Source organism: Toxorhynchites rutilus, chromosome 2 (assembly GCF_029784135.1).
Source record: "Toxorhynchites rutilus septentrionalis strain SRP chromosome 2, ASM2978413v1, whole genome shotgun sequence".
Taxonomy (NCBI): Eukaryota; Metazoa; Arthropoda; class Insecta; order Diptera; family Culicidae; genus Toxorhynchites; species Toxorhynchites rutilus.
In genome coordinates, this window is record NC_073745.1 from 66200035 (window position 1) to 66224070 (window position 24036).

General features: G+C 40.3%; 2 protein-coding genes across 2 annotated transcripts in view; both read left to right on the top strand.

Annotated features, from left to right (window-relative positions):
* The window catches only part of LOC129766412 (peroxidase), a 69604-nt gene that overhangs the window by 17000 nt on the left and 28568 nt on the right, over positions 1-24036 (top strand). The window lies entirely within an intron of this gene.
* LOC129766413 (uncharacterized) lies at positions 10369-12013 on the top strand. Its single transcript, XM_055766944.1, has 2 exons — positions 10369-11380; positions 11437-12013. The coding sequence occupies exons 1-2, from the start codon at positions 10433-10435 to the stop codon at positions 11959-11961; spliced, it is 1473 nt and encodes a 490-aa protein (XP_055622919.1). The 5' UTR covers positions 10369-10432; the 3' UTR covers positions 11962-12013.

Consider the following 24036-nt stretch of genomic DNA (forward strand, 5'->3'; position numbering starts at 1 on the left):
TTTGTCCAAAATTTATTTTTCCGCGATTTCCGCGATTGCACTGAAACTTATTTTTTGAACGACCCTCGTAGAAAAACCATTCAACTTCTTACTGAGCGTCATTAATGGTGCTTTATGTCTTACTAATGCAACTCCCCTCGACAATGAATTGTGGTCGCGAAATCAAGGCCAATACATTGTTTTGTTTGCTTTCGATTTTCCCCGGCCCTGCAAACGGGTGGTCATGGTTGTCTCTCAGTGTTCTGAATTAAGGTGTAACTCGTCCATGACACGGGAAATTCATGAAACAACTGTAGCCCACATTTAACAGTCGACAATAGGAGGTTCTCTTCCGCTTGAATTACTTGAATCAAGATTTGTATTCCAAAGGGTCAAATGAAGGCGAATGATATGGATACATTGTATGTGTAAACTTATGTAAAAATATGGGACACTGGTTTAATGGGTCATCTCTTCGCATTCGCCTTCTTCCAAAAGCAATTATGACATTGCGTTATTTTTTCATGCCACCTAATTTGATTAAATTATTCAACTTTCTAATAACAAATACGACTTTGTTGCACCAATAAAAAACAACAGAGAAAAACGCTTAATATGTTTTACAAGTAGTTCCATTCCAAAGCCACGCAAAGTTTGGCACGAACGCTTATCGTAGATAATAATAAATTTAAGTTTTACAACACACTAACACCCATTTAGTGTAAGCCGGGTAACTGCGAAACCGCTATCGATGCGGCCAGTCCGTGACTTCAGATTCATATCGGATTATTTTACTATTTTCTGCCCTCTTCGTCCCGGTCCAGTGATAGAAACGCCACCGCGGTGACGACGATGACGGTTATGGTAACTTCTCACACAGCTAATTTTCATCGAATTCAGGTAATACTCTCGCCGCGTGTAGGCCCCACTTGGTCTCGTCTCGGCTCGACTTGTTAATTAACTGAGATTTTTTTTTTCCCAAAATATATTTTTTATTAAGGCACATGTGGCGTTAGCCTGACGGGGCCGGGAGTCCAATATTTTGACAATTTTTGTCTTACAACTATGTTAGTAATATGTAACCGATTACTCGCGGTTGGCTCGAGGTTAGTATTATAATTGGTATAATTAACTGAGATATTTCAATTATTTCAATAATTAACAAGTTCGGATTATGCGAATTTGACGAACAAAATGAGGATTGACGCTCCATATGTGACAATGCGAGAGTAACGGAAACGTGATACTAAATTGGCGTCAATCCGAAGAATTCTCTCGCTGTCATCTAGTGGCGCTGTCTTGTTTCGGTCTGGTATGATAGGGTGGATGAAGCAACAAAGTATTTGGAAATTGGAGTGTTTTGGTCTGGGAGATATATTATCTTGATGAAATTAAAGAAAAAAAATGCGAAGCGTTGATCAATCACTCCGAAGTTGTCGCTTATGGTTAGTGCACTGAAGTGGTTAATTATGAACATCATCCAACACATGTTTCCGATGTAGGAGCACAGGCATTGACAGCGGCAAATGATGATTCTAGCGGAATTTGATTGCAAACTCGTATACGTGAGCGACCGTTTTTTTATTAATTCATTCAATTTTGCTTCGATTAATGAGCGATGTCGATGTAATAACGGAAAGCGGGGCAAGTTCGGCGCGGATTGTATAAACACGGAATGCCTTGCTAATTCGATGGTATTCCGGTACAGTCGAACGAGTTGCACAATATATACAACGCACACACCCCCGTAGCAAATTGGCGAACTGAAGGGTTGCCAGCTGTGACTTACTCAAACCTGTCAATTGAGAGATGTAATCTTTTTATCCATTACAAGCCATCTTTGCATGAATATCACGAATCTGACATTCAAAGAAGACATTCTGGCTTCGAATTCTCTCATACGATTTAGTTTTTGCGGAGGAAGCAGATCAATCTAAACACGCTACTGAACCAATATTTGCAACGCGAGAAAATGCTAAACGGCTGCTGATCGTTTCCAAGCGTGTTGCACACGTTCGAGAGAGAGGACTCATTATCAGCTGGGAAAGAAATATATTTTATTCGAACTCGACCTCATCAATACACTCGGTGGCTAGGGTACTTAACGGTGATGTTTGTACGCTGTGCAGACCAAGGCTAACCGGAGTCGAGCACATGTTAAATGCGGTGCAACAGCTAGACAGTTTGCCAGTGTGCAACGGATAAATAATAAAGGCGACAGACATTTCGCAACGATGATCGGTACATTAGTGCGTTTCAATTTAATCCATTCATTCCTGGGAAGAGCCTGGTATTTTGCCTTGTTTTCACATTTAACTTGACATAAAGATGACACCTGTACGACTTTTGTCACATCACTTAATGGAAATTCTGTCATCTCATTCTCATCGTGTTTCCGTGAAGAGTTCACATACGCTCAACAGAGCGTCTTTATACGAATATTTAGGTTATTATTCAATTTTCCCATTATCTCGTTATCTTCGAGAAGTGGAATTGAATTATGACAAACTGTGCTTCCGAAGTGAACCGCAATTTGTCGCTTTACCATTTGAACAATTTGTGTTTGTGATAATTCGTATCTTGTATCCTGTTGTTAGATCTAGTCTCGGCTTGAAATTGAGACTGGATTGCGGATTTTGACGACTAAGAAAGGCACAATTACATAATGAAAATTGTCAAACAAATTCTCCGATATTGCTAGTTATGCTCGAACAAAAACAAAAATAAGTAGCGACATGATCTGATGGGATAGGTACTGTATTTTAGATGTAAGCAGGCAGTAAGAACAAAGCATCGAATGTAGTTGCTCGACCGATAAACCTCAAATATCTCAAATATGGATAATTGGCTGCTACTAAGGGGATAAGCTGCAAAGAGTTGATGTTTTCTAAATTCCAGAATCCATAAGAGATTTCGCACAGATCCACTCGATCCAGAGATTCACAGACCCTCACTCGTAGTGAGGATTTTGTGCAATTCGAATTTCTGTAATTGAAATTCGCGTTGGGATTCATGTTCCGTTATTGTGTAACAAACATGATAATGTGTTTTCATGGTTTATTCCACCTTTCACGATTTCAAATAAAATTTGTGAATAAAAATCAATTTTTCTATATCGAATATTTTTTGTAATTTAAATATTTTTTTTTTTTTATGTAATTTGAAAATGTTAAATGATTTTTTTATGTATTTTGGGTAGGATTCAGTCAACGAAATGATATTTTCAGTTGTGTTAACTCGATAACTTTTTTATAGTATGATCGTTATCGTTGTTGGATAATTTTCTATCATGGAGTCATTTCTAGGCTGGTAACAGAATCCGAACGCGCTCATCGACTTTGAACACTGCGATAACCGATCATCTCGGTTCCAATCACTGTCAAGTCGAGCAAAATATCTTGTTGCAGAAGACGAGCGGCATTGAAATGTATCACCATGTAGACTAGCAAGACTTCTGTCACGTTCTATGAATACGAACAGAGGTGTTAGATGAGAATATTTTTAATTTAAGAAAAAAAACAACAACAACAAACTTTCAAAAATCTATATGCATTTATTTTCCTCAACTGTTATGCAATAATATTTCTAGTATAATACTTTTTACATTCATAGCAAGATAATCATATAATAATATGAATCAGAAAAAAACATTGTATGTTTTATCTTATAATATTGTTAAAAAAGTTTAACAATGAATATTTTTTCATGGATCATTATAATTGTCTGTTCGTGCCGTGAGGTACAGTGGAACCCTTATTATCCGCAAGTGGATGATCCGCGGTGTGGATTATTCACTACAGCGAGTTCCATAGTAAATCTATAGGCCTTCCCGGAATTTATCAGTGAGTGGTAGACTCATGCTCTTTTGTTTCAATCATGGTTTACACATTGTTTGACCACTGGTATACATGACCTTTATAAGTGGATTGTTTAATGATTTTTGTATTGATAAAGCATAATTTTCAAGATCTTTATTGCCTTATCCGCGATTTCCGCGTTTGTAACATTTTCCAATTTACTATTTCAATTAGGTGGTTGCAGTTGAAAATATTCATTGCTTATACAATTATTGTTCAGTCGTGAAACAATTTCTGGAGATAAACGCGGAATAAAGATGCACCGATGCTTTGAATCAACCAGGTGAATAAACTCATCAAAACGAACTAGACGACGACTCGACTGATTCACTAGCGACCGCGACCGTAAACGGTCGAGTCAAATGACCTACTCGTCTCTTTTTTTTGGTCGAGCTCGACTTCTGGAATATTGAAACAAATGAGACGAGCGTAAAACGTTCTACTCGTCTTCTGAAAAAGGGTCCATAGTCTAGTCTCCATATTATTCGTCGATATTCGACATAACAAACTGCAACGGCCTTGATTCAATTAGTTCGAAAGGGAAGGGAAACGTTGCTCTGTATGCTAGCAATGCTGTTAACAGAGGAAACTCTTTCGGGAATTAGTTCTTTTCGATATAACGGTGCAAACAACACGTTACGATTGGAGTGAAATATGAATCACACTCTTGTTTATTCAGGTTTCTCCATGAATCGAACACTACGTCTGATGCTGCGCCTGCTGCCGTTGTTGATGCTCCTACTATTTACCTTACAGGAGAATCACAAGGGGTGGAAATTGCGATGCAATACTCCCTTCTCTTCCATAACTGAGCAACAGAACTTCTACAACGAACCTGGTACATCTTCATATTTGCGGGAATTCGTGAAGTGTGACGTCCTCTCTTTTGCGGGCTACTTAAAATCACATTCGCATTTTATAGCATACAATCGTGAACGTTATCTTTATTCCCGAGAAAAACTCAGCGTTCGATTGACTATATCGCCAGCCCCAATGAAGATTGTTGTCACTTAACCCGTCCATCATAACTATTTTATTTTCGTGAAATCTTTCGAAGTAGGCAGCCTTTGTACCATAACGTCTCCAAAATTTGTGATAAAGTCATTTATGAATTGCGAAAAAACATACGAAATTGTTCGTTGAACAATTTCGTAATCATGCAAAACAAATCAAATCATGCGCCTAACATCGTGTCTTGAATTTGTCAATCGTATATAGTGTGTTATCGTCGGAATAAAAATTGAATTTAAATTAATATTGATTTTTTTCTCTCTCCTTGCAGGTATTGTTCCTTCCAATATTACACGCTTTCCCTATAAATATAGAGTAGCCGAAAACAGTGAGTAAAATTTAAAGTAAATCCTTGATTGTGAACTAAATCAACGTGATTGAGTTAAAACTGGTTGAGAACATAGAAATTTACTCGACTCACTCTCGTAGTCGAGTGGTTATCATGTTCATATCATGTCGAAGGTTAGAGTTAAGATCTTTTTCAGCCCGGGAGATTTTTTTCGACTGGCTGATAAACGGAATTTCTCGAACTTGTTGCAATCAGAACTTGTTAAATGGAAAACAATGCTAAATGAACATTACATCGTTCAATTAAAACAACGCAAGGGCCACAAACTTTCATTCAATTTTTTTTTAAATTATTGCGTTGTTCCAAAAATAATGCCGTGTCGTGCTGTTCGTGGAAATAAGAGACTATTTGTTTATTGTGTGTCACGACGTAATCATGAACGGTCCAACTCAATGCCTTCAATCTGTATTGAATTCCGCAAGTTGTTATTCAACAGTTGTTCGAACAGAGCCTTTGTTTTGTCGTCATCAGCATCACTTTGCCTGCTTCTTTATCTTCCATATAAAATTTTCCGAACAAATTTTTTACGAAGTGATTTCAACACTAGCGTAATGTCAATTCTACCACACACTCATTTTTTTCTTATTGGGACCGTATTTATTCCTATCCAACAGTGAAAGTGAAGTAAATACAATTTTGACTGTACATGCGGCTTAAAAAATTGACAAAATCAAACAAAATTGTTCACTTGATATCGAGACGACTTTGAAAGTAATCCAAAAAGTTTTACTCCCATCTTGATTTATTGGAAGACTGAATTGCTCATGTATAATGATTAATTCAAATGCTGCAAAGTTTTCATCATAACAAATGTTATAAATTATAACACAAAAGGATACACAAGCAAAACCTAACTCTTAATTGACACGTGTATTATATCATCATTGTTAAACTAATCCACAATCTCCCTAGTAACCCCATTAAAGCCCGTCTCGATTATGGCGTGAAAGTGCATTGTCATGTTTCGCCAACCACCAATTTGTCACTTTTCTCGTCACCACCTCTCATAACGATCGTGTGTGTGTTCTTCACCCCCACATGATTGTCCGTACAATGTGTATGCTGCAAATCTGACCATTAAATATTTTTTTTCACACCGTCATTGCTTAATTAATAAGATTGCTGATATTCCCCTCCACAACGGCTTCTCCCAGTGGTTACCATATGTGGGAACTAGTCTAGCTGCTACTAAATATTAGTGGTACCGATCCGATCAGCAATCGCATCATCTATCAATCAATGACACTTAGCGCACGCGTATGTTTGTCTTCCACCATTGGCGTGGGCATGAAACGTGAGGGATGGATCTGAGGTACTGATAGAGGAATCCACTAAACGATGTGCCATTGCGGCGCAATGAACTGCATCGTGTCGTGTGTCACGTGTCACGTGAGCTGATGGGATGTATTCAGGTGTTTTGGAAATTTGGATTTGGATTAACCTGAATTGAAACATGACAACTGGCTTCTCACTCATCATTTTGCTTTTTCTTCGACCAAGCGCGAACAACAGGGATTTCGAGCCACACTGAAGTCTTGCAAACATCGAATTTCTGAAATTTCTCGAATATGCGTAGGAGGATTTTTTTCATCAAATATGGTCGTCTATCACCTCCTGAGAGAATCTGGATAAATTAATTTTTTTCATGTGAAAAAGGTGTTTTCTGACTTTAAGGGGATGAATCAAAAATCAAATTCCTCTTTAATTTTCAAAAACCGAAAAATACATGCAAAAAAATAAATAAAGAAAAAAAATCAATACTCCCGATAATCGAGTCCGAGTGATTAATTCCCGAGTAATGCAGAAATTTGTGTTTCATTTGTATGGCAGCGCCTCCCTCGAACTATCATATATATATATATACATATATATGTATATATATAGGTACGAGACACATTGCAAAATAAGTACGCATTAACTCTTTCCTCATCCCCTATCCGAAAAGGATACAGGTTCACGATTATGTTCTTCTTTTTACTCTTAGAAAACACTTTCCATGTATAATTTGGGATCTAACTTCATTTCATAATGTTGTGTAATATTTTCACATATATGTGCAATAGCACCAGTGGCTATGTGGCTAGCGTGGTCGTGTAAAACAGCCTTGCATTCCATCCAGCATTGGTTCGATTCCTGCTTGGCATCATTTACACTTTTTTCTTGGGGTACAAATCCATACCTACCATCAATGTGCAGCTTTTGAAAAGGGTGCTTGTATTTGTTCATTTCACCCTTTTTTGCCGAAGATGATATTCTTTCTGCCGACGCCAACGCTAGTAGGGTTGTATACATTATTCCAATATGACAAATTGTTATTTTTATTCATTTAACATTATTGTCATTCAGCAAAAAAATGGTTGTTCAGCGTATTAAAAATGTCAGATATCGTTCTGAATGAGGATTATTTTCGGCATTTGCTACTTTTGTTTTTTTTTTCATTTGAAAGAAAAAGCAGTAGAAACACATCGTTTGCTTCCTAGCAGCTTATGGTGAACATGTTCCAGCAGTGAAATCGTGTGAGAAATGGTTTCGGCAATTTTTTTTTTTATCTTCGCTTATTTTTTGTCGGCCTATTTCCGCCACTTTAGTGCCAATCACCGACATCAGGGAGGCGACTCCACCTGTTCCTACCTATCAGACTCAACAACTCATGAGCCGGGCCAACTTCTTTTACTTCCGCTCCGAAGGAAGACGTAACCAGAGATTTTTCGCCTCAGAAAATCCCAACGACGCCAGCTGGGATTGAACCCAGGCCGATCGGATTGTGAGGCTGTTACGCTAACCATACAACCACTGGCGCCGTCTATATTTCGGCAATTCAAAAGTTGTAATTTCGATCAGACAATGGTCATCCTGGTGTAGCGAAACGATTTGAAGACCAGAAGTTGCAGGAATTGTTGGATGCAGACCCAACCCAAACACAACAAAAGTTGACAGAAACGCTGAAAGGGTTCCGAACATCCGGAATCCGGAAGCAAAACGAAGATACACAGAAACCAAATAGCACGATGAAAGTTCACGATAGAAGTTTTTAAAAGTGGCAAAATAATGTAAAAATGGGCAAGCTCACAAGAAACTCTCAGGAAAGCGTTGGTGCAACCTTATAATGTTCAGTTATGATCATCTGCCGCATACATTTTTCAGATAATTGGAGCCATCCAATTCACAGATCATTTCCAGCGAACGAAACCATGCACATTCCGGCGTGAAAATAATATTAGGCTGTCAAAAAAGTCCTGCGGTATTTTTTTTTAATTTTCATTTGTTCATAAAATTAGTTACAATCATCTGTTTTAAGCCAAATATGCGCCGTTTTGTTCGATGACTTGTTCCCAACGAGATGCCAACTTCATAATACCCTTGTAATAGAAGCTCGCTTCCTTATTGGCAAAAAACTCGGATAGCCAATTTTCACAGGCCTCTTTTGTGGCTAACTTCTGACTACCTAGCTCGTTCGCCATGGACAAAAACAGGTGGTAGTCACTTGGTGCAAGGTCCGGACTATACGGCGGATGCAAAAGAACCTCCCATCCGAGCTCCCGGAGCTTGTGGCGCGTCACCAAAGAAGTGTGTGGCCTGGCGTTGTCCTGATGGAAGACAATGCGGCCTCTGTTTATCAAAGATGGCCTCTTCTTCATGAGTGCTACCTTCAAGCGGTCCAGTTGTTGGCAGTACAGGTCCGAATTGAGCGTTTGGCCATAGGGAAGCAGCTCATAATAGATTATTCCTTGACAATGAGGGCTTGGCCACCGTCTGAGCCGCTTCAGCGGGCTTCGACCACGACCGTTTGCGCTTCACGTTGTCGTGAGTGACCCACTTTTCATCGCCAGTCACCTTCAGAAACGGGTCGATTTTCTTGCGATTCGGCAGCGATTCACATGCGTCGATACGGTCAAAGATGTTTTTTTGCATCAACGTGTGTTGCACCCATACATCGAGCTTCTTTGTGAATCCAAGCACCTTAAAATGGTTAATAACGGTTTGATGACTTATCCCCAGCTCTTGGCCGATGCTACGGCTGCTACTATGCCGGTCTTTTTCGGCTAATTCAGCGATTTTGTTGCAATTTTCGACGACAGGCCTTCCGGAGCGTGGCGCATCTTCGACGACCTCTACACCAGAACGAAAACGTTGAAACCATCGTTGTGCGGTGGAAATGGAAACTGTATCGGGTCCATAAACTGCACAAATTTTATTGGCAGCTTGAGATGCATTTTTGCCTTTGTCATAGTAGTACTGTAAAATGTGTCGGATTTTCTCTTTATTTTGCTCCATATTTGCGACACTATAACTCACGAAAGACTTAACCAAACAAAACACTGTCAAGTACTATATTATAGCGCGCAAAAATACCTTCCCAACAAGCTATAGTATGACTCGATACAATGAATACAACTAGAACTACGCGCTTACAACGACACCTCGCGGAAATACCGCAGGACTTTTTTCACAGCCTAATATGTTTTCGGTCCACGCTTGGAAGGATGATTCGGTTTGTTTCTACTAGAACCTAATTTTCATTTGTTTTCATTTCCCGTTTCGATCGAAAGACCAATTAGTTACGGGTTTGGTGCGCTATGGTAAAATAATCGAAGTTTAGGCTGACTGCTTCAGTCAGATGAATGAAAGGCGGGGGCGAACAATGAACCATTGGGGGCCGAAAGTTAGCCTTATTGTGAATAAATTAATTTAGTTACGTACACAAGCACAAGGGTGATTTAGCATCATCTCTGTTGGGACGCACGGAACGATTTATTGGCGGATGATGTGAGCGTAACTATAATCAACGCTGCTGTAAACGCTCAATTTTTTTCTATCTGCTGTTGAGGCCTGCGGACCATATGCGGTAATCAGATTGTTCCACTGTGTTTTGATGGGTCTTACGAAACCTTGGACGGGGTAGAAGGGGAACAAGGGAATAAGAGGTAGCGTTTTTTTCGCTCGATGGAAGGTACGTTTGTGCAATAAATCAGCTAATCGCTGAGGGCTGTAATTAGAGAAAGAGGCGCTTTCAGAGGCTGGATTGTAATTTAAAGTGTATGTTGCAATTATGCAGTTCTACTGATAGGGTTCAGTGTATTACCTAGAATCGGTGTTTGATTCAAGGACCCTGATTGAATTTTAAAAATACCCAAGTAGACTGGCGTCAGTAAAATTATTCGTGAAAATTTCAGTGACAGGATCAAGTCTAAATTTTGTGCACTTTCAAAAATTACAAATTTTCTCATATCTTGCGATGGCCCCCAACCGGATTTTTCTAGTGGAGCTGATTGTGGAGGAATTGCAAATGTTTCCGACGGACGACGAAGTCCCCCCTGAGGACCCGCCGAAGAAATCCCCTGAGACTAAGGAAGAGGAGAACGGTACGAGAGAGGAGCCCGATACCCTTAAGTCTTGTCCGGAGCGTTGCGTCCGGTTCGAGCTGGGCAGGCTGGTGCGATGTGAAGTATGCGAGAAGGACTTCGGATCCCATCTGGACATGACACACGCCAAACAGGGTGAAAGTTGTATGTTTACGCTCAACGAGAGCGATCTGGAGGATGACTCGCTGAAGTATACGATAAAGGCAATGGAGAAGCTGAAGGATGGCGGTGGTAAAAAGATGATCGGGAGATGGGACGAACCTGCGAATGAAATTTTCGCCACATTGGCCAGCAATTATGACAATGTGAACGGGACCGAAGGTGCCAGCGAATCGAAGGGAACGATTCGTTCCGAGGATTCGATGTCGAAGGGTAGCATTCCGGTGTCCGATACGGTCAAGTCGATGTATCCTTTGCAGGGCGAAGGGGAGAAGATCTGTGGCTATGCCATCTGTACGCTACGATTCTCCTGTTTGGGTTCGAGAATCACTCAGAAGGTTTTGTTCGGTGGAAAGGAAGATCAGCCGGCGCTAACCTGCTTCAAGGCAGTCACCGAGGAGAATGACGAGCGATACATGAAGTGCGTGGCTTACGACGAGGTCGCGCATCCCCATCCGGTCATTTGTGGGGAATGTGAAGAGTCCAAGCTGCCATCCACACCGGTGCCTCCGGTTCCAAGTGTGGAAATGGCTTGTTCACCTTTTGACGAGTACACGGCCGAACTGAATGGGAACGCAATCTCGATCCGGGTGGAGAAAAGCTCCGAGATAAAGGTTATGTTAGATGGCGAAGAAAGCAAAGGATGCACCAAGGGTTGCTGGGTGAGCCTTGTTTTATATTCTTCAAGAAATGCTTGATAATGTTGATTTTACTACAGACCTCATTAACCCTCCCGGAGGGAGTTTATGCGCTCGAAGAGCGCTACGTCAAACGGCAGGAAAACGCCTGTCGGCTTCCGGTTGTTCGGGGGAATCTGAAGTATCCGGCCGAGCAATGGTCGACTGATTTTATGATGTGCAAACGGAAGCGTCCCTTCTGTGCCGAGGATTATCGCAAGCGGCCCGAACCGATGCGCTCCATCTGTATGCAAACACGTGACCCTGAGTTGCAGGATCCGCCCAGTAAAAGCGGGATTGAAATCTGCAAAAAAGGCTGGCATGATCCTAATGTGGACGTGTTTGTACTCAAACTGGGCAAGAATAAAACCCTCCGAGGGGATGGTGCCGCCAATCAGATCGAACTCGAGCTGAGAACCCCCAAAGGTCCAATGGTGGAAAAGCGCCCGAAAGAAACCCGAGGTGTCCAGGTTATCGAGGAGGAGTTTGAAGACTTCCGAAAGGCTTCAGTCCCAGAGGAAGCTAAGAAACCCAAGAAGGCGGCGAAGAAGAGCAAAAAGAAATAAGTTTTTGTTTGAGTTCCGAGCATGAATCGCACATAACAAAGTTTGAACTGGTTGAGACGAAAAAAAAATCCATCGATCATTATCGCAATTTCGTTTTCTTCTGGTCGTCGATAGCTTTCTCGCTCAACTGGTTAAATTTGGGGCAGTCGGACAATTCGTTGCGTAAACTGCAGTTCGACGGTGTCGGTAGTTGTTTCATAAGTGACTTAATTGATTTTTTCCATCTGATTCCGAACGCTTGCAGGTTGTTTTTTTTCCTTCGCACCTTAACACCAAGCGCAAATTTCACGCTCTCAGTTGCGTTGGTTTGGGAACTCGATGGTCCAAGCGATTGCGATACTGAGGTACGACAAATAATCGTAGAGCGTATATACGCATGATAGGTTCTATTAGAGACAGAACTTCCGTTTCCAGGAGTGTCAAAATGCCTAAGAGAACGAAAACAAGCTGAATGGGCCGATTCGATTTGATTTACACAAAGGTAAACTTTTACATCAACAACCGATTTCGGTCCGGCCACAACAGTTGGGAACCAATGGATCGGAAATCAGTGTCGTAAAGTGCACACAGTGAAACAGATTTTGAAACTCGTACGGCTTAAACGTTCAGAATTATCGCGGTTCACTAGCTTCCCGTATCATTACGTCCAATGTCGATTCTCTCCACAGCCCCTTCCCGTGGCCATTCTGGGCTGCTACAAAGTAGAGAGCTCAAGATTGCATCAACCGCAGCGCACGCATTCAACTTTTGCTTCGCTCATTCACGATTATGCTGCGCCGTTGAATTATCCGCTTCTCATGTTTGCGGCTCATCTCTTTCCGTGACGCCCCGATATGTTTTGCATGAAAGTGAAATGATGTAATCGGCTCCCTCTCACCGGGAGAAGATCGAGAAAAAAAACATGCAAAACAAAACGCGTAGATATTGGGTCACTCACGAATTTGGACCTGCATTTGGCCATCCTGCAAGGAGGCTCAATCACGTTTTTTACGGCCAGATGGCGCATTCTGTGCTAGTTGGGAAAGTGCAATTCCGATTCCCATGTCTATTGCCGTATATGTAGATTACATCAGCGGCAGAACCTTAACCATTGCCAACTTCTCTCCTTCCGTAGTCTCATGCGGCGGTCGATCCGTACCGCAGTCGTTCAGAACCCATGTGCAGACAAAGCATACGAAGTTTCCGCTGTTTTTGTTTTGCTGCCGCTTTGAACATTCCTCTCAAGAGCGTGTACGCGTGCACTATGGCCAGGTGAGGTCACAACACAACAAGGTTTCCACTAGGTTTACATTTCTATGAAAATCTTGTCGGTACTGTTTTTTTTCCTTCTACCTTCTACCAATAAGCGATGATAATGAGACGACGCCCGGGTTGGGGCGCGTTGCCACACGAAAGTGGCAGTGGCAGCGGCTGATAGCGTGAATGAGCAACAGCTGCAGCAGCGGCGCGAAAGGAGGAAGGGCCCCTGTATGGGCGATTGTTACCGTAATACGTGGGAAAGTGCCGAGAAGAACACAAGCAACGTGTGATTTCAATGGTTGAATTGAATGGTTGAATTTTGCGTGTCAAAAACCGCACACAAGAACCCTGAGCAGAGCAGATTAATCAATCATGATTACCCTTGGTGTGAATGCATTCAAAAATTTAAAGTCACTCCGACAATTTCAGTGGTAATCTCCGGTCTCAGGTGACATTGTCTATTTTAGTACGGAGCCCAATTGATGCTCAGGCGGAGTTTCGTATCATGAAAAGACGTCCGATGGGGCCAATAATTTTAATATATCTACCCAGGACATATTTTTATTTTTTTTTTGTCCTAATCTTTGGGGCATTCAGTTTCTTGGACTGTTTCTGAAGACAGTTTGAAATATTAATTTGAATTACCCAAATCGAATCATATGTCTATTGTACAACTACGTATGGTTGATTAATGCTCTGTTTCCGGAATAGCAAATTTTGGTTCAAAGAAAACAATCGACATTTCCTAACCGTTCAATAATTCACAGTTCAATAATGTTTATTTGTGATATGGATTAGGTAGTAGGGGAAATCAGGGAAAATCCAACACCCCCTGATTTTGTCAGTTAGAAGCAATTTTTTGAAAATTTTCGATGTCCCCTGTGCACACTTGTCATTTCTTACGTTTCGAGTCACCCCACAGCGGCGGAAGTCGCTTTGCTGTCAAAACAAACAACAAAACAGAACTGGTTATCAAACAGGAGACAGTTCATATAACATTTTGCTCGTGGAAATTAGGTGTTTAAGTCGGAAAATTTTGGAATATTCGATACTTTTATGAGCTTAATTCATCGTAGATCATTGTTCAGTGTAGTTTGTGAGACGGTAGGTGGTGGTAGGTAGGCTTATCAATGCTCGAAAACATTGTTTTGAAATTTCGGGTCCATACGGGGTAACACCCCGTCGGGCATGTTGAGTCGGGCATGTTGAGTCGGGCATGTCAATAAAAAAGCCTGGTAGAGCTCATTTTATCCCTTCGTTCAACGTTCATCGGCACATTTCACGTGGATGTTCATCTAAATTTAAGATCATACAGTGTCCACATAGTGTATAGATAACCGCTTAATAATTTTAAATTATTGCAACAAATTTTCATTCTTTTCTTCAAAAATGTCGGTTTTACCCGACAGGGTGTCGATCCCAGATCCCATTTATTTCACCTGGAAACATCGATTTGTGTATTCTATTAAAATTCGAGTTCTACTCAAAAAATGATCAACAGATACTGTAGAATGGTTCATAAACAGTTGAAGAGAGGTTCTGTAACGACTATAAGCCGAAGACACATGGTAGATCTTGGGAATATGTGGAAATCCTTAGGGTGTCGGTTTTACCCTGATTTCCCTTACAGAGATTCGTCAAGTTAATTGGATGGACCTGTAATGCGACAGGAATAATTGAACATTTGATGCTCTAATTGAACATTTTTGTAAACATCCTTTTCTTTAACATGATAAATTTTTAGGAGTGTTTTCAACCATTTTCCAACCATTTTGCTAGTTTATGTACTATGCACACTTTTCTAATGGTGGTAAAGGGTGCAATGTTTCTTGTTTTTATAGTGACTTTCAACACTTTCGGCTGGTTCGTCACTTTTACCTTCCATTTCGGAAGAATTTCGGGAGTGAGAATTGAACTCGTGACCTTTGGCGTGAGAGGTTTGGATGTTACCACTAGGCCAGATCGCCTCCTCAGGTTATTGGTTAGATTTTAAATGATTTTCCTGTTTTAACTTGTTTTTCATATTGTGTTGTGTTTGTCGATGAGTCCAATCACAGGTCACAGTCGTCTCTAATGCTAAACTGGGTGGTGACTCGGTATCTCCCATTAGAGGCAAAACTCTGTATTCGTAATAATGGATTCAGAGCTCTTAAAGGTGATGGAATCGTTCTAAACGAAATAAGAAGCCGTTTAAATTAGATTCAAGGCTGGTTCAACGATGCTTGTTTGTTTGTGCATAACTATTATAACAACAAAGGGGAAATGAGTTCTTTACGATAACTCCCAGAACAGCAAATCATGACAAGGTCCAAATATTCAAGGAATGTTCACTGTATTTTGGGTTTGAGGTACTCGAAATTATACACTTCTCATCAACCGTAGCTAAAAGATGCAAGCAACTCTTTCATTTATACTATAGAAACAAAATCTCTGAAGTGGCTCTTTGATTACCTATTGGTGTTTTGATGTACGACTGCATTTTAGCAAACAGGTCACATTTTTATGAAATAATGTCAACGTTAATACCTATTTTTGCTACGAACAAATTCGAAATTTTTGATGTGTTCGAAATGTTATATATTAGGATTCCTTAATCCGCAAACAGTTTAAATTGATAAAAATTGGAAGAAGTAAATTATTGCCATACATTCGATCTGCTCACCCTCAACAACATGCAACATGTAACACATGTATTCGTGTCTTATTCACATTCTACTCGTTTCCAACTTATTTGATAGAAATAAGCGATTCGCGATAAGAAATCACTGTCTTAATCCAGCTAACGGGCAGACAGCATTCATTTGAATGCTGATATCACACACATATACACACAGCTCGATACGAGAATGGAAAGAATGGAAGATATTGCAAAACAGTGCAAATCGCCAGCTTCGAAGAAGAGGAACGCTTTGCTACGCGTTCATCAACAAAGAAGATGTCTGCAGTAAAAACGTTCAACGGGATAAACGTGAAATAATTCGCCCAAAGTACAAAGTCATTGCCGGGATGACGTTTCGTGGATTATTTGAATTTGTAGATTATTTCTTCTGTAGATTGCTTCCTGACAGCGTGGGGATATGCCAGAAGATGCTGTAACTAAGAGTTACTGAAAAGCTACTTGGATATTCAATAAATTGAGCGTTTCAGTGTCGCTCTAGACAACGAGCAATCGACAGTGCAATGTTAATTCTTCTTGAATGGCGTTAACGTTCCCTGTAGAACTTTTGCCGTCTTAACGTATGCATTAACTAGCGTCAATTATTGATACTTATTTGCGATTTCTATGGCCAAATAATACGCCTTGAATGTATTCCGAGGGGCAAGCTCTAGAATACGCGTGACCACAGTGCAAGTCGAAGGAAATTTCTCTGAGAATAATCCCCCGGTTAGAACGGGAATCGAACCCGAACACCCGGCATGATAATGTGAGATGCTAACCACTCGGCCACGGGTGCACTTAGTGCATGTTAATACTTAGAGTTATTTTAACAATTTGATCAAACTGGCTTTCTACTACATGGGCTGAAAAGTACCGACATTTTAAATGAAAACAATCGTTTTTTGGGGAAAGCTGCATTTATTCCTCAACGTAGTTTCCTTCGAGGGCAATACACTTGGTATAGCGCCGCTGTTTTTGGTCGACGGTCGGCGTCCTCGACGTAGCATCTTTTGGCCTTCCAGACCGAGGTGCATCTTGTACGGTCCATTTTAAATTCACTAAACCACCGATAAACTGTTGTTCTCGAAGGTGCAGGAGTGGAATAACATTCCGTTAACCACCGCATCGATTGTTCAGAAGTTTTTCCCATCAGAAAACAATGTTTGATCAAAATACGATATTCCTCCATTTTCTATTCTTTATACGAATGCTCAGGTGTACTTCTTGAAATGAATCTTGTTCATTTTTATTGGCGCCATCTGTTGAAAAATCTCGGGATTTTCCAGCCCATGTAGGATATGGCCGAGTGGATAGCATCCCACACTATCATGCCGGGGGTTCGGGTTCGATTCCCGTTCTGGCCGGGGGATTTTTGGTCAAAGAAAATTCTTCAGGCTTGCACTGTGGCCACGCGTATTCTCGAGCTAGCCACTCCGGAGTACATTCAAGGCGTGTTATTCGGCCTAGAAATCTGAACTACTAATAAAAATGATGCAAGTAATGCTACGTTGAGAAAACAAAAGTTCCACTGGAATGTTAGTGCCATCCAAGTAGAAGTATATGAAAGATCACATGAACCGCCACTTTTCCTAGCATTTCAAATGGAATTATACTTATAACCCATGCACGAGGGTAGGTTGATAAGTAATGCACATATGCTTGTAGATGACGAACTAAATAAACTTCAGAAGCGCGCCTGGTGGCATGTGGAAATACTATTTCTGCTCTGCACGAGTACTACTCCTGGCTACTCGAATACCACTCCTGGCTTGGATGGAATTACGGTTAGGCGTGGTGTACAAATTACTTAATGCTAAAAATTCAGAATTTGGGACCCGCTTCCCCCCTTACGTAACGCAATTTATATCTCCAACACACAGTTAGTAACGCAACCTCGACCCCTTCCACTTTCTCGCGTTACTTAATTTGTACACGACGCCTTTTTTGTATTGCCTGTATCTGATCATCTCACAAATTAGGTTTGTTCCTCTACTCACCGTATTTAATTGGTACTCGCCCTGTAATACACGGCGACCACCCTTTCCGTCTCGAAGCTTAGGAGCTATCTAGGGATATGGCCCAACCACTTGTGCAATATGGAGTCAAGCATTGTCATACTACAAAATCACATTATCCTTTTCTCGATGGATTGTGTTCGATCCATTTGCCTCAACTCAAACACAACCGACAATTGCACTTTTGAAGTCGGTTTTAGGAACCCCTAATACACTCGGCCAAGAAAGTCTCATCTAATCCAAAAAATAACATGAGTGTTTAACTTTCGATGTGGAACAAGATGATTTTAGGGCTCACTGATTCGGTTCGGACGACATACCCATTTCCATCGTCCACATACCGCCTAAAACCCCGTTTTCGAAGAATATTGTAGCTCAATTTATTGTTGTTCAATATAGCAAACGGCTTTCACTATAAAAATTAGGTCGCAATTTCGCATAAGGAGGCTTGGTTTTGCTGGTGTGGCATATTTTCCAGGATCAAAGTTACAAAAGCAACCCCTTCAAAAGCAGAATGTGATAAGTTATATCAGTTTTAGTAAACTGAACATTGTAAGTCCTTATCTTTGACTGACCACTTTGGCCCCAAACAACAAAGTAATTCCTATGTGAATTAATCGCCAAGATTAATCAAAATTAATGTTTACCTCTCCTAGAATATATTAACGGTCGTCCAAACTGATGATTTGTTCAAGGTATCAGATTGAATGAACTAAATTCCAGGAGAAATTCCTTAGATACGATACACACAGAACTACGGCCGAATGGCTATCGAGAGAGCGGTTTCTGTTTTTATTTAAATTTTGGCATGCGATTGCTTTACCGAAGTACGGAGTGACTCAAAAGTTATGAAACTCCTCAAACATAAGGTGACTATCAATATGACATCATTATTCAATAGTTATACTACCAAACAAGCAGGCGACCACTTTGCCCTCACAACCCTACTTGTTTCGCTTACCAAGGCACTCCCGATAATTGCGGCTATTCTTCTCTGTTTCGACACGACGCTCAACCCTTTGCGGTCGTTGGTCTGCTCTCAGCCACCACAGCAAGGAAATATACTAAACTTGTACTTCATCCAACAATATATCAGTTCACACTTTTTCTAGAAGAATTTGTATGTTCAGTGAATCTGTTCACGATTCCAAAGGGTGCTATAAACATAGTATAAACAAAAGTTGTCACCCATGCTTGAGGAAAGGCTTAATGTAATGTATGTTCAATCAGAAAAATCAAAGGCGGAAGACACAAAACTTATTGTTTTTGTGGTACATGCGAACACCTGAACTGCTTTTTGGGGACTGTTTCGTAAGATATCAATAATATAACATACATTTTTCATATGAAAACAACAAATTAAACGTATTGTTTAGTAAATAATTATCTTAATATGTAAAAATCTTGTTTATCCTTCATAATCTCGCAAGTTGTACATATTCTGCATATAATCTCACAAAGTTATACATCACTGATTTTTCAAGTAAAAATAATTCCGACCGCAAAACGTTAATCAAACTGTGCATATAAAACTGCATCTTCAGAAACCTGCTCTAATCCACCCTTTCGAGTTTAACATCAACTGTCTTGAACCGTTGATACATTTTTCTTCTAACAGGGGTCTGACATGATTTTTGAAATATACTACGAGACTGAAAAGCAGATATTCTTATACGTCAGCACGTGAACTACAATCTCCCGTAAAGTACGAGAATTTGGCCCATAAAACCGACATTTTCAATCAAGAATAACTGCAGACAAAATTAACTAATGTTTTTATGGGATTATAATGTCCAAGTGTATTTGTACGTCACGGTTAACCTCAGCGTTTGACAGCGTTTGTTCGCCGTGGAACTACCTTCTCGAAAACCAACTTGGTATTTGTCGACAAAGGATTCCGTCTCAATCTGATGAACAGAATATCTGAGGGTACTACATCTGTTGAATTGAGCAAGATAATTGCCATAATCGACTTGATTTACTTGATTACCAATTCAAGACTTCCCTTTTCAGAAGACATGAAAGAGAATTTGTAACAAGAAATCAAGCTGGTTTCGGAAAATAAGTTAGGAAAGCGTTGTTATTCTATGGCATGCTTGTATCATTTCGGATGTATTGTGTTTTATTGGCCAGTTCCTAATACTTCTCTGAAAGAATTCATAAAGCCACAGCCACTTGTGCGATATCCATCTATCTCGATTATCGTGTGATCCGTCGCTGGCTAATACGCACTGTAACCTTTTGGTGTTTCTCGCAGGGTTTTAGTGTTACGCCAATGAAGGTCATGTTGAAGAAATTCATGGTTATGACACGGATAATCTCCTCGAATAACCATAACTAGACTTGTGGAATATAATGAAACTCGATTATTCAACGCTTGATTCGCATCAAATCTGAAAACGAACAACTTCCAACCAAGGCTCAATTTGATGAGCCGCTCCACTAAATGTCGAATAAGATTGATAATGACACCATTCGGTCAAGTTCCGCCCTTCGCTCGATTCCATCAAAACCTAGCACTAATGATACTTAGTATTTCAAGCTCGGAACTACCGCCTCTGCGAGAGCGCAAGGACCAGTACGAAACGCTACACAGTTGATTTCCTTCGGACCTCTGCAGCAGCCACCATTAGCCCATGGCGCACACACTCAGTTGACAGATTCAAGAGACACGCGTAATTATAAATTATTTTTTCCCGCTACAAACGCGGTTACAAAATTTTTGCGACCACTAATGGTTCTTAATAGATGGAACCTTTCGGTGTACAACATGTTAATTATGAGCTTGGTGACTCTCGTCTCTCGATTCGGCCAAGTGCTTCGTGCTAATGACTTGCCGAGATAGAGCTGGATAGACATTCCTGCTCTGAGCGAGAGTGCACTGGGTCGTGTGAGGCTCACCCTCCCCTTGTTCATTACGCTGGTACGCAGAAGTCATCAACTGCAAGGTTGCCTGCGCCGGGGCAAAGGTGGAACTCGTGACATGCAGCGGTAATTGTTTTTGTTTCAACTTTGGTGCAAGTAATTTTGACAACCGATCGTCACAATTGGGTCAGATCCAATCGGTAATTGAGGCCTTCATTTTTTCAGAATCTTTCTTTCGATTTTTTTGAGAGAGCAAAAAAAAACACATAATTATCTCGATTGATCAGTTTGATTATTGCCAATAACACCTGTGTTAACCAGAGCGCTACTAGTGGCCGAAGGCCACAAGGACGTATATTGAGACACCTGCGTACGTAAAAACAATTCCGGCTTCGAGGGACCTTCACTTCAGCGTGCTTTTTGGGTACACAATCCTTTTCCAGGAAATAGTGTTACTTTCAAATCGCCTTTTTATTTCTGGCTGTGACCTCCAAATCTAACAATTTACAGCATGGTGCTGTTTGGTTCCCCTCTCGCTTCAAATAGTGCTGCTGACAAAAATACATGGAATCGTCGCCACTGCATCAATATACGATTAGTCTAGGACAAGTTAGCAATTCTTGCAATGGTTAATTAGAGTTCTTGTTTTTTTTTGCACGACGCACACTATCGTAACTGGTTCCGCCCCGGGGCGGCCAATACGTTAATGGAGATTATGTTGTTTTTTTCTCATTTACTATTTCACATATTTTTCGACGGCTTTTATGATTCATGTTGACCGGTGCAATTACTACATGTATGGGAATGTGACGCTATGAAGCGAGGAACGACTTTTTATTTGCACCAGTTCTGTGCGTCAAGGTTTGGAGGAAGGGTGTTCAAGCGCATGGAACCTATTCACCTCGGGACGCATGATTGACATTGTGCGTGTGCACGTGTATGTAGCAACCTCGCCTCGTTGAAGATTGAGAGGTGCAACCATATTCGATGCCAATGGAACTTAGCGGAAATATTAATGTCAAAATATAGTTATCAACACCAGTGCGAGGTATTTTGCCCTAGACTGAATGACTTACTTGTCGCAGAAAAATGGTGGTCAATTGGTAGATACCGGATAACCTTATATGCGCTGAAGCGATGCGGTGTACAAATGTCTCTTTTGAAGATACCGCCAGATTGATTGGCTACACGGCATGTTTGATTCATAATGGATTTCCGAAGCATATTTAAGCATATATAAAATTCATAAGAACGCACCCTCGAATCCCCAGAAATGAACCGTCAATGTGGGAACGGATGGTTTCATGAGTGTATTCTTAAGCTCATAGGGTGTTGCGGCTCATTCGCATGTTAATGTCTCGTGCAGTATAAGACTATAGTTCGAACAACTTTCTTTTACAATTTCCAAAGAATGATTCCTGGAATATTTACTTAAGTATCTCTTCGGTTCGGCTTAATCGGGTATACTCATCCACCTATAGGTAGACTTAGGTATACGGATCCAAATTATCGAGCCTTTCGCTTTACACCTGCCGTCAGAACCTTTGAAGTCATCTCGTCCAGTTTGTTCGACGCAGAACCCTAACATGCCTTAAACTGCTTCTGACTTCCAGCACTTCTTCCAATCTTCTCAGGTTCCTCTTATTGATGGCTCAATATTCCTCAAATAAGATAAGCTAAGGCGTGTTGGAAAACTTCTGGTCCCTAGGCAACATACCACTCCATGGTCGTTGTTCCGTAATGGAAGGATGCCTAATTCAAATCCAAAAGATCACGAAACAATAGTGTTGCTTTCTGAAAGGCAGCGGACGTTTCTCCAGTTATTCGTTCACGTGAATTTCCCGGATGCAATGGAAATATCGCTATGGCATAGATAGCCTCCCAAGCCATAATTTTCTTAATAAGAACTTTGACACTTTTACATGCTTCAAAGGTGGTAGGTGGCCACTACTGCCCAGGAAGCTGTTTTATGTCCCGCTTCACGTAAGTTTTATCGTTCATCACCACGCAATCGAACTTCGTCCGCATAACCGTAAGGATGAAAGTCGAAAATATCAAATTGGGGAAATAGTAATCCATTATTTATGGGAGAAATTCAAAACTTTTTTTAATAGACTTCGGATTTCTTTATTTTTCTTTTCCAAATGTCTTAAAATTACATGACACGTCGAGATTTACAGTTATCTAAAAAAAATTTTTTTTGTCAAAAATCGATTTTTCAGGCAAAAAAACGACCAAGTGCCAAAAAACATTTTTTTTGATAAAAAAAAATTCGAGATAACTCTAAATCTCGACAAATGCAATTTTAAGACATTTGGCATCATACTTTTTTTCTGATAACCTCCATTTTCGGTGATTTTTCGTTTTTAAAAAAATTGTAAGGAGTTGTATCTAGGATACGACCGCATATTTTCGACGTAGAACTACGCAATTATATTATGCAATCCACTTGTTTACCACTTCAAATATTATTTAAGAATGCATCGAAATTTGTGTGATAGATTATGTTCTTCGTTACAAATAAATTTTATGAACGTCCTTTTACGTTTGATATGATGCCTTGGACTACCAAAATATGTGAACGGAAGAATTGTGAAACGATCATTCACCTCTAATATCTGAAATGACGATTCTTCTCAGTTTGAAAGTACTGTTTAGGGAAACATATTCCGGTTTGCACAACGACAAGCGAGTACAAAAGTACTCAACACAAAAAATATCCCCGACTTGCATGTATTTGCAAAGCGGCATCCCCCAGGTACTTTAATTTTGAAGTCCGTGTTAGGGAAACACAGCTTGGTGGGAACAAAAATACCCCCAACTTGCATGTATATTTGCAGAGCGGATTTCCACAGGTACATCGATTTTGAAGTCTGTGTTGGGAAAACCTTAAATCGGGCCAATCAAAACTTGGCAGTTAGGGTGTTTAAATAACATTTTACAGTTATTCAATTGTTCATCTCATGAAAAATAATATTTTATTAATTGTAATAGACGCGTAGAAATATTTCCTATCAATTTATGCAAACATCTTTCTGATCTGTTAAGAAATGTTCGAGTTATAAGCACTCGAAATACGGATAGGTTTAGCACACAAATCGGCAGAACAAATGTATGGAAAAAAAGGAAGTTCTTCCGGTTTTCATGAATTTAAACCGTTTAGAGATTAGCGAATAGTAATGAATAATAATTTCCGATTCGATTGGTATGCAAATCATGAAAATTCGTTCACAGTGAAAATAGTTGTTAACGTTAACATTGTTTCATAAAAACGTGACCTGTTTTCTGATTTGGTAC

Coding starts and splice junctions, on each gene's coding strand:
- LOC129766413 (XM_055766944.1), top strand. CDS start 10,433: ATGGCCCCCAACCGGATTTTTCTAGTGGAGCTGATTGTGGAGGAATTG. Junction 11,381..11,436: donor GATGCACCAAGGGTTGCTGG/GTGAGCCTTGTT, acceptor ATTTTACTACAG/ACCTCATTAACCCTCCCGGA.